General features: G+C 33.7%; 1 protein-coding gene and 1 long non-coding RNA gene across 2 annotated transcripts; both read right to left on the bottom strand.

The window, feature by feature from the left end:
- Window positions 1-4,947: 4,947 nt before the first annotated feature.
- On the bottom strand, window positions 4,948-5,656 carry LOC143303092 (uncharacterized). Its single transcript, XR_013059101.1, has 3 exons — window positions 5,446-5,656; window positions 5,270-5,360; window positions 4,948-5,086 (listed from the first exon to the last, which is right to left on the bottom strand). It is a non-coding gene; the product is annotated as an uncharacterized LOC143303092 (long non-coding RNA).
- A 3,173-nt stretch (window positions 5,657-8,829) lies between these two features.
- LOC117164873 (odorant receptor 10-like) lies at window positions 8,830-10,783 on the bottom strand. The gene is made up of 7 exons (XM_076621099.1): window positions 10,656-10,783; window positions 10,373-10,535; window positions 9,775-9,879; window positions 9,613-9,703; window positions 9,265-9,413; window positions 9,049-9,181; window positions 8,830-8,975 (listed from the first exon to the last, which is right to left on the bottom strand). The coding sequence occupies exons 1-7, from the start codon at window positions 10,756-10,758 to the stop codon at window positions 8,925-8,927; spliced, it is 795 nt and encodes a 264-aa protein (XP_076477214.1). The 5' UTR covers window positions 10,759-10,783; the 3' UTR covers window positions 8,830-8,924.
- Between the last annotated feature and the right edge of the window lie 1,486 nt (window positions 10,784-12,269).

The raw sequence follows: 12,269 nt of genomic DNA, 5'->3' as shown, positions 1-12,269 counted from the left end.
TTATGGTAATTTCATGATGCGTGCGTTGCAAGCCAGTAAGGGTAGTTTGCACAGTATTTTTAAACTGTAGGAAAATAAGGATTTTTTTTCCATATTTTTCCACCGTCACGCAAGTTTTCTATTATTAATGCGTATTAGCGTGCGTTGGTGTATAGGTTGTTCTGAACTTGGGGTTGATTATACGTAGCACAACAAACTTCATAAGGTTCGTGAAGTTCATAGAGAAAGGACGTTCCGAGGATGTTAATACACTCTTATGCTAGAAAATTCTAAATGTAGTTTCACTATCTGCTGCGAGGATATTCTGACGCGTCGGTGTTCTTTATTTACATTTCTGTAAAGATTTTTTAATATATATACAGAAAATAAAAAAAAGACGTACAACGTAATCTTGTAACGTGTGAAATTACCGATTTTCAAGCTAATCTTCTATAATTCCCTTCTCGATAAATATTTTTATTTTTGTCTCGGAAAGTGATTGTAACATGTAATGATAACAGTGATATTTGGTAAGTGGAACTTGTGAATCGTTAAATATCAATGCATGCAACATTAATTTATACGTCAACGTGTTGTACCTGGAATAAGAGGATATATTATCTTGAGCCTATTCTTGCGAACGTTATTCTTCAAGTAATCTTTTACTTCCATTTTGTGCTCATTTTTTGAAATCTTTCAGCTTCAAGTCTTACAGCGGAGGAACTTCTTCTGCAATATTATATTCACAAGAGGCATGGCACGAAGTAACAGATAGCAATTGTATTTTAAATGACGTTCATGGAAAGAGGTAACATTTTTTGCTTGATCCGTAATTGTAATTATATTTCTCTGTCGAGAGATATTTGGTTATCTCTAAATTTTCTTTCCTCCTTTTCTATATATCTCTTTTATAATTAGAACTATACTTAATTATATGTATATATACCGCTTGTACAAAAGCTAAGAATCATTTAATCTATTTAATATATATCGGCCACTTTACGTAGTACCTGCGTATATATGTAATACTATACCTACTCCAATGTTTCAATGGAAAGTAAACTAAATTATTCCACTTTACAGCAGCGTAAACACAATTTTTAAAATAACCTATGAAACTGTATATAGAGTATGTTAATTCTACGTGACTGTATTATCATAGTATTTTATCGACGCATCATCCGCTGCTTCGTTAACATGCAAGGCAGTTACGAAGCAACAGGTAATAACAATACGCTCCAGTGGATTCAGTAACGGAAGCTATAAGTGAAAAAGTTGATTATAGTTTCCTAGTTCGAAAAATAGATGCTTTCTTTAATGAACATTCGTAAACAGTGTGCATAACAGCGGCACGATGAAAAGGCTGCGTTAATGAAAGTTTTATTAATCTTGTGCGTTACCAACTGGTGTCTTCATTCTACAGCTTTTGCGACTGCTCACAATTTATACTCTTTTTATTTCAAGTGTTCGTTATTTCATCGACATAAATTCTGTTAAAATATATTTTATGTATCTGTGAACCTGTGGAAGATATTCAAAAGTCATTGAAATCAGGTGGTAGTTAACCTTTTTGCAGTTTCATCGAAACCTTTATATTATCAACTTGCAAAAAATCTGCGAAAATCGAAGCTGACCAATTTTGCTGTTCCTCTGTAAGTGGCGAAGAAAAACAAAAAAAAAAAGACATTGTTCCACAGTGCGCACGTATCGTAAAGTTGCAAGTAACGGCTGCGCAACGACTAGAACGTAGATGCATGTTCGCCTTGTTGGTCAGGCGAGGAACAAAGAAGGGGCATGTATTTTTTAAAACGTTTAGAGCGTTTGTTACAGTTAACTACATACGCGCTACAAGCACTCGATTGAATCATATGTCATCGTAGAAATACAATTTCTTTCGCACGTACAATCGATACTGCCTACGGAGAACCAACACTAACATTATTGTGTTTGTAGGTACAATCCATAAATCGCTATCGATTTGTGACGTTACCCCCATAGCCCCATGCAATCGATGTTGCCCCCCGTTCAGTGCAGTCTATATTATCTATATTGATATATAATTGACTCTAATACAACGAGAAACTTCTTAGAAATGTATGAAAGTCAAATAATATGAATTAAGAAATTGAAAATAACAATTAACCGTGCCAAAATGTTCAAATCATTTTTCATCATGTTCATTTTCGTCGTGACGAATGCTGCTAACTGACATTCAAATAGAATCTTGATCTTTAGAATATGAACTCTCCCTTTAACAATTTGATATGAAGCTGAAAGACAACGATTCTATCTTTTTTGCTTTACGACTACATTTCAATTAACACAAAGAAACAATGTATAGTATACTGAATAGGTTGCGGACAAACAATCAAAAGAATTGTAACGATTAAATGAAATACCTGGACGATTGTGCCAGTCAATAAAATTAAAATGACGAAAGCGTTCCATAATTCCGCGCATATCGTACGATGAAGCGGTCAAATATCCAAGGCGAGCATAGTAATTCGATAGATATTATATAGTGATGACTATCTGTGTAGTCCATTCCTTAGAAAAGCTTGAACACTTCTACGATTTCCGGCAGACAAAACATTCTATCATCTGTTCGTTCTTTTTTTTCTAATAAAATATTCTCGCAATTTTTCTATTTCTTCAGTCTATCTCCACCAGCTATGAAAATAAAAAGATAAAATCCTCGACGTTCCGGAGTGTCAAGCAACAGTCAATGACTATAACTTAATAACAAGTATTCTCGTCTTTGGTAACGGGTGCTTTCCTGAGAGCAAATTTATCGTTATACAGTACCCGGGCACCTCTAGAGCCATAGGGGTTGGGGTTACGCCCAACCAGCGCACAAGGCAGCCAGTACCTTGCTACCTGAATTAGCTAAGCCTGGCAGGGGCTGCCGCTCGTCTCAGGTCGAACGAGGCGCTTTCTAAGCCCTTCCGTCTCTCCAGAACGGTTCCGGAGCAGGTGGAACGCTACTCACCCGCCGAAGGCCATTCGGGGGAGCCAATACCCCCTAAATCGGCCCTCTTGCCAACATCTTGGCCATCAAGCACTGTCACCACGAGTCCAAACCCATAATTGGTCGAGCTGGGGGGTCGCTACTTCCTTCGGGCTTTTACTCGACCCCCGTGGTACCATCCTTAGTCATTGGTGGAACTATCGTGTGGATGTACGGCCACGTCACTGCCAGCCGGCGACCTGCTAACCGTGCTCGGCAGTTCCAGATGGGACTCACGTAAGCGGGGGCCTCAAGGTACAAAGTACCCGGGAACTTATCCCGACGGTCCCATCCTTAGCATCAGGATTGTGGGTGCGTTACTACCCAAGGCCACGTAGAGAGAGTGTAACCGTACTTAAGCGCCTTACACTCCCGGCGACCTTCCCTGCAGTGTACATAGAGGACTCACGCAAGCGGGACGCTTGTCCCGACGGTCCTCCCTGACTGCGGCAACGTGGGTTTGCCAGCCCCCATAGACTCACATAAGCAAGTCCACCCTGCGGGATATAACTTAATAACAAGTATTGTCAGTCTTTGTTTACGGGTGCTTTCCTCGGCGCCAACTTATCGCCATACAGAACCTGGGCACCCCTAGGGCCATAGGGATTGGGATACGCCCAACCAGCGCGCAAGGCACCCAGTGCCAGGTCAATTATGACATTTTCATACCACGCTCCTTGCAAGGAGTGAAACATGGTCTATAGAACGTATTTAACCCTTTCGCTTCGAGCGCCGCTTATAGGCGGCATCCACGAGATGACCTGTGGGTACGAGCGCCGCATATAGGCAGTGACCACGCGACGACTCCCGAGTCCGACACCCCATATATCCGGCATCCAAATGATGCATATACAAGTGCTATCTGTAGTCAATAATATATTTTTTCGTTATCAGCAGAACATTTGCTGTTGATTTTATTGACATATTGGATTAATCATTTCTCAAAGTTACTCATTGTTGAAACAACATCAAAACGTTTTACGCAATATATTTCAAACATCCAAACGATCATATACTGTTTCATGTTAAAAAATCTATTAAATCCATTGACAGTGAAACGATATTTCATATACGGTTCTTACAACAATTATTGTTATTTAAGACTTAGAAAAACATATATACAGCAACCACGCACACTGTGCGTATTTCTGGCGCGCGTTTCCGTTCAGTGACAGTATTTCGGCGAACTGGACTGCCGAAGCGAAAGGATTGTTTTACGAAAACAATTCAATTTCGTGAAAACAGTAAGACACTCTTTTTCATAATTCCTTTTTTCGTAAGTCTTTTGTTATTAATAAGATACTTAGTATGTGTTGTTGTTTGTCTGTGAACTTAGGGTTGAATCAAGGCAATGCGTCGGGTTTCATTCACTTCGTGAACTTCATCCCGAAAGAATAAAGAATATTGTTTTTTATAAAGAGTTTATATCAAAGAATTCTGTTGAATGTGATTTCATTATTATTTGACGATACTGTGACATTTGATGTTTAGCATTTGCGTTTCTGAATACATTTTTTACGCGTCTAAATCAATGCTACTAATTTCTATTAGTTAGATATTACATCTATGGACAAGAAGGGACCTGTCACTTCATGGAGATTATCACCATGAAATATGAAACTGACTTTCTCAAGATCTGAAAAATAGATTTCAAGGACAGCGATAATGACGGTATTGCCTCGACACGAGAGGACGATTTATGAAATTTGGCAAACGTTGTACCATTGAAACTCCTTCCATCGAGGCAGTGTAGAAACCGAAGAAATTGCAAGTGAAACTGTTGATGCTCCTTATCATGATTATCAATAACAGTTTCTGTAAAGGTACGGATGCTTCGTACCAATTGGTGTGGTATCTGTGAATTTGTAATAGTAATGTAAGGTAGTAATTTAAAAAATTTGTTATATTGTTTCGTTGTTGTTAATTGAATTTTTTTAATATTTTTGAAGCTCACATGATTGTAACAATGCTATCAGCGGCATCTGAAGTAAGCTGCGCCATATAATTGAAGAGAACCATGCATATTAGCATGCAGCTGAGAGAAACTAGGTGGATAATCGTTTCTTCGATATTTCTGTATAGAAATGCTGATTGAGTTAACTGAAAAACGTGTTTCTTTTGTAGGAAAAAAGTGGTTTCGTATATATAATATAATCGAATAAGAAAACAGTGATAATAAATGTTTTAAATACACTTTTTTTATAGACACTTTTCAAAAATTTCATTCAATTTTGAAATATCTTATCTTCTATTAATGAGTAGTAAGAACAGTATGTTACTCACGAGAAACAAATTAATGCTCAGACATATGATAACGAATATAAGGTAAGTACCATAAGAAAACATGTATTTGTCTCGTAAATTGTATGCGTACCTTTAGTAACAGATAAAAACGATTAGACAGAAAACTGTAAGTATAAGAATCGTGACTAGACATATAAAGGTAGGAAAATACTAACTCCATTGCTCTCCTGTGTGCATTTATCACGTTCTCTACGTTTCTTTTGCTATTTCTGTTCAAATATTTTCGTGAGCCGTGTGATTGAACACAATCTTCAAAAACTGCTTTCTTAATATGATAACTGCAAATTATGAACGATAACTTATCTTGAAGCAGATGATCGAGCTTATAAAAAATAAAAGAAATACAACATAAATATCAAAAATATAATGCACATTGTAGAACTTAGAGAATAATGCAAATCTCAGTTTTTCATTTTCAGTTTTTCGTAATAATTTCAATTTGCTTAAACATCTGTAGCCTAGTAATACGAATACCGGTAATGATTGAACATAATTTTCTTTTTAATCGGATTTACTAAAAAGCAAACTGTAATTTATATTTTTTCTCTTTGATAATTAATTTCTTAATTTTACCTCACGACCGCAAATAAACTGCTAGCGTGTTGGAACCACGTTACCATTAAAGTCTCTATTCCGGCTAGTATAGTAGCATCCAGGATTAACAAGAAATACTGATGCAACGTAATGAAAAAGGAATATTTCTTCTCATCGACGAAGTATTCCATCATCATTGGAAATTTATACTGGCAAGTTATGTTCGTGGATACAATTATACACAGAATATAGCTAAACATGTGGCATATTATTGAGATAAATGTTCCTAGATATATTAATGCTGTAACAAATTTGCAATCGAGTAGAGTTACACATTATTTTGTGTTTTATCGTTTCGTATTAATTTCTTACCAATTAATACCACTGAATAACGTTTTCCCAATGCAGCGTATTTCTTTAGAATCTTAAGAGGCTCGCCATGGTTCATCTTCCAGTCGTATTTCACTTGTTCCATTAATTCCATAACCTGGATTTTATAATTGTGCTCGCATTATATTTACCGATCGTTAGTTCATGTTTGTCCAACACTAGTTTAACAGATTCGTTACCAACATTAATTTAACAGGTTCGTTATCAACACTACCAACTCTACAGGTTTCTTTTTTTTTTTAAATCGCACTGATCAGCTGTATTTTTTCTAGATTTCTCAATTTCATTAGTAAGGTACGCGATTAATGTTGAATTCTTCAAAAGTAAACAATTTACTTCCGTAAGTATATGTTTGACCCGACTCTGCTTCATTTTTATTTATAGAGTCGCCTTAAATTAATCGTGTATTCTAAAAGAATTCTAAAAATCAAGCAGAGTTACATTGGATACATTATACAAATATTTGACTAATCTTCCTGAAAATTGTTGGCATATTACAAGAAGAATATATCGTATTATTAACTAAATGTATTGTACGAAAATACGAGAAATTAAAAATAATACTTTGTGAACTACAATTCTTGAGACTCACTACGTTGATTTGATACCAGAACATGTTGTATCTAAGTACCACGTACAAGCACGTTATGATAGGGAACAGTCTGTTCGATAGGACATATAGAGTAAATTCTGCGGTTTTGAGAACAAACAGCTGAAAATAACGAAAATTACACATAAACATTGCAGTTTCTCTTTTAAATAAAAATTTCATGAAATAAAATATAATTATTATTTAAACGTTTATGTTGTTCAATAAATTTACGGAAAATAGTGTTTATTAATTTAAAAAAAAATATATATATAATAATAAATAAAATATAAAATTTATAAAATTTAGAAATTTATAGAATCTATTTCTTAATAATTTATAGAAACTTTCTAACACGCTGTAGTCCAGTTAAAAGATATCACAGAATCTCTTCCATTTAAACAAGATAACAACGAGTCACAAGTTACTTTCATCGGTTTAGCTTAAGAATTTGTCCCATTATTCCATGACAAGATTTATAAAAAATACAGCCAGTATTCAATGCATTATATAAATTAAAAAATAGGAATTAAATCTTTAAACTTTAATCATACATTAATTAGCTGATACTCAGATACCTTAAATTTTAAATCACTGTTACACAGAAAAGTAGAAACGACGTAACAGGAATTATACCTGGGGAATTACAACAGAGAGAAAAATAAAGCAGATGATATTATTATGAAGCCATCTAAACTTCGTATTGTTGTACGGCCACAGTCCTACCCACGATAGCAGTAAAATGCTATGTTTATAAAGGGCTGCCGGTTCAACCATCGTGTGCAAGGATTGAAACACTATTGACTATATTTGCACCCCATTTCAATCTTCCTCCTACAAATTTTCGCAAATATTATGAAACTTTGTCCTCTTGCAGTCAAATGAGTGGCATAATCTACAATTTAAAGATTAATTATTCATACTAAAACGCTGTGCTATCGATCGATTCGATACCCCTCTGCGACTATGTAAAGTGCATTATTAAGGAAATTATACGTTACTGAAAAGGGGAAGTTTCATAATTTTCTTTTATGTTTCTCACGAGCTTTTGTCACAGGGGTCTGCGTTAGAAATATACCAGAGATGTTTTCAGTGTCTTTTAGCTGGTCGAAGAGAAAAGGAGTAGGAATCACTTTTCTATGGTGTTTGTTATTGGATACGCTTCAATTAGGAAGGATCAGAAAGGAATTATATTCGTTGACATAAACAAATAGTACGATACTTTTCGTTTATTCGTTTATTCTCATTTTTCATTGAGATATCATATATTTTATAATAATTTTCTTCCTGCTTTTTGGCATTATCGTTTGCTGTTCTTAGTTTCTTTCGACTGGCTTTTGGTGTTAATATTTGCTGCATCTATTTTTGTTTATTGCCTTTTATTCATGTTTTATTATTCCGTTCTATTCGATTGAAAAATGAGAATGTGCACCAAATGTGAGTACCGCTACTAACTAAATTATACGTCGTAAAAAAAGAAATATGTGAAGCTTCCTTCTGAAAAATTTTGTTCTTTATATCGTAATTTAGTCCGAGATGAAAATATTTCTCGAGCACGTTCAGTCTGTTTTCTTTGTTGTGTGTTAAGCGTTCAAAACATTTCTTTCAAGAAATATTTCTATCCTTTTGTAGCTACATATCATTATACCATATTTTATACATCATTTTAAATTTGAAGGTCTTCCTTTTCCATATAACACTTCAATTTCTTTTTTTTTTTACTTTTACATGCAGAAACTGCATTTTTTTAAGGATTCAGAAATATGATATGTTAAATATCAGACATTTTATGTGTTACAACGTAGCAGAACTTGCTTTGTGCGGCAGTGAGTATTTTCACAGAAATATGTCATTGAAGTGATAGAATACTTTGGATTAAATTTGCTCGTCACAGTGCGAAGTTAAGTAAATCCTTTGTTTCGAAAATATACGTAAACAGATAATATAAGGATAAGGAAGGATCTAATTATGAATTCAGGAACATGTGCAATTTTCCACAACAAATTTAATTGTTCAATTAAAAGTTATTTACGATGAATTATTTAATTTAACATTCATTTTAATACAATTATTTCAACACAATTTTCGGCTACACGCTACTTCGTCGTTGATAAAGTCCCATTACTGTATCGATGATATCATCATAAAATACGATATCGATGCTTTTAAGAACTAAAAGTGTAAGTAAACCATAAACCACGTTGCATTCAAACAACAAGAGAGCATTATTTAAAAAATAGCATACCGATAGAAAACTATTCAGTGTTCCATCATAGAAACCAGAGATACTGAATAAGAATGGTTTGCTGCTTCTCAACATGATATTCAAAATCAATTTTTGAGTTGTTAAAGAAGTTTCATACCAGTTGGTGTGAAATCTAGAAACATTAAAAAATAGTAGCATTTAAAGTTTTTTCTAAATTTAGTTATTAAATTCGTTAGCAAAAAATGAAATGCTTACATTGCTGTATGAAGATTGTTGGAATAATCCAATAATTGTTGACACATATTACTTATGTGGAACATAAACGTTAATTGACAAATAATAAATAAACAATAGGTAATTGACCCCTCCTCGATTTCGGATAAAGGAAGCAAGGACTGCGATAACTGGGAAATAAGTAAAACGATATCGGATCCTGGCATTCCATATTTTAATGGTACAAGAATATTCTTATTATTGAAACTGGATTAATAGTAAAAAATATAGAATTTCTACTAGAAATTTACGAAGTTGTGCAGCTTCAGAGACCATGGAAAATTAACGAAAGATTGTTGTGTAAAAGATAGAAGTTTATGCACTACTTACACAAAATAAATTAATTCCTAGGGAAATGATACTACACAGAAGGATTACGCCATATGTTAATACGTTATTATTCTGCAATTCTTGAAAAAATCTATGAGAACGGAACTAATTAATAAGCTGGTCTTACAATAATGGTGCAAATGAGTATAAAGCCATACTGACTGTATTGCTCTACTCTGAGCGAATACGACTTTTGCTATGTCCTCTTTAGTTCTACGATCGAAATGATTTTTTGCGTTCTCGAGAGTGGCTTTTCTTACGTAATAACTGGAAATTTAAATAATATAAACAGCATTTAAAACACGTAAGAAATGTAAATAATGTATAATGTGCATATTCTTGTATATATAACTTATAGAACAGATTAAGTATTTGTACAAAAAAATTAATTAACTAGTGCAAGACGGAATTTTCACCTGTTGAAATATTCATATTAATATAACTAAAAAACAGCAGATTACATCGTAAATTAGTGTAAAATAGAAAATTAGTAAAGCGGTGATAATATTTTAAAAATCTTATTGTAAATCAGTTAAAAAATATTTTCTTTCATATTAATGTGTTCTGTTGCTTCCAAATAAAACACTCATCACTACTGATGTGTCGAGCAACCTCAAACAGGTAAACAGTGCACTGGACAGTTAATTATTGTTCGTTATACCTCGTAATTTTGCACAAGCTAACAGCATGTTGTAGCCACATAATTATTAAGGACTCTGTTGCCAGAAAAACAGTTATAGAAATCACTGTCGATACGTACGAATGTAAAACTGTGAGTAAAAAGCATTTCTCTTCGAGCATTAGATATTCCGTTGCTATGCAAAATTTTGTGAAACAAATTTGGTTCAATGACATACTTCCATCTTGAATACAGATTAACAGGGGGTACAGTATTACGAAGATTAATGATAAATATACAATTACTGTAACATATACATAAAATTATAAAGTTTGCGATATATTATTTCATACGTTCAATTCTTTAACGTTTTTAAATACGTTAATTCGTTATGGTCAACAATTTATCAAAATATGTTTCTTACACGAAAGTTGTATCCCGTAACGTCTTCCTATAAAAGCATGATCCTTCATAATTTGAAGTACTTCGACATTTTCCGTTTCCAGGTCCTCTTTTATTTTATCCATAATTTTCTTGGCCTATATTTACGTTCGTTTTTGCAAAATGTTCTTTAAATTATAATTTAATTGTATTTTTGAAAACTCACTCTAGGAAGTTGGTACCAATTTATATTGTACCTTACGAAGTAGCTAAAGTTCATAATTAGCGTCGACACATTCTTCAACATGAATTCCCTAGTCTTGAAAACAAAACACTGAAAATAGTGCAGCTCTATGTAACAAGAATGGAAATTTTGTACAATAGAAGATTCAACAACAAGTGTACATATACGATAAATAGCGGAGTTCTCGCATCAAATTCAACTCTATCTAATTCGTAATTATTGATCGAAAAGAAAATTTGATTGTCGTCGTGTATATATTTTTTTTATTGAGCATTTGAAATTTCGATGGAGATTTATAGAGTTTCAAAATACAAGTAATGTATTTTTATATTCTATATTAAAGGAAAAAAAATAGAAATAAACTTATTTATAATGTAATTAGTTAGTATACAGGGTGGTTGGTAACTGGTGGTACAAGCGGAGAGGGGGTGATTCTACGTGAAAAAAGAAGTCGAAAATATACAATAAAAATTTTTCGTTTCAGGCTTTGTTTTCGAGAAAATCGACTTCGCATTTCGCTCGGTACGCGTGCGGTACGTTATAACGGATCTCGTCTCGATAGAAAAATTAAAAAAAAAAAATTAAAAGAAAAATTTTTATTCTATATTTTCGACTTCTTTTTTCGCATAGAATCACCCCCTTTCCGCTTGTACCACCGGTTACCAACCACCCTGTATATTCTCGCCATTGTATCTAACTCAAGGAAATATGAAAGTTAAACGAAAGTTAAATTACATAAGAGAATAATTACAGCACCTGGGCCATTATAAAAAGAAATAAATTGAAGCTGATGAAACTGTTTTGTAAAACTTTAAATCTTTTGTTGTGATACGGCCAAAGTCCTAGTCCTCTTAAGAGAGTTTTGCTGAGACTATAGTACGCCAGTGTTTCGACCATCGTGTACAATGATTCAAGAACTACTGATCATTTACATCTTCGATTTTATTTATTTCCACCTCTCTTAAAAATTTTCCAGCAAAATATTGCAAAAATTTCTTGACTCTCAGCGAAATGAACTCCACGAACTATAATTTCAGAATTATTTATTCATATCTTAAACGATCGATTTTCTTCCGTCACTCGACTACGTATAGGTCTTAAATATTTAATAAGTTATCATATAAGATAATTATAGGTCAGGGAAAGGGGGAAATGAGTAGTATCCTTCGTGACAATTTTCTTCTTCTCATATTTTTTTACTTCCTTCGATCTGCGATAAAAATATTTCTTTACCATCGTCAGTCTATTTTCTTCGCTCGAAGTGAAAGCACATCAAAATATTTGCATTTCAACATAGATCATTTGCATCTGATGCGTACGGAGAACGCGCGTGCATATATTTTCTGATACAATCTTCTTTTTTTTTGCGTTTTCTAGCATTGAAACCGGGAATTTAAATGGATTTGGAAATTT

This window comes from Bombus vancouverensis, chromosome 8 (assembly GCF_051014615.1).
Source record: "Bombus vancouverensis nearcticus chromosome 8, iyBomVanc1_principal, whole genome shotgun sequence".
NCBI classification, from domain to species: domain Eukaryota; kingdom Metazoa; phylum Arthropoda; class Insecta; order Hymenoptera; family Apidae; genus Bombus; species Bombus vancouverensis.
The sequence above is the reverse complement of the archived record's forward strand: the minus strand, read 5'-3'. Positions and strand labels throughout refer to the sequence as shown.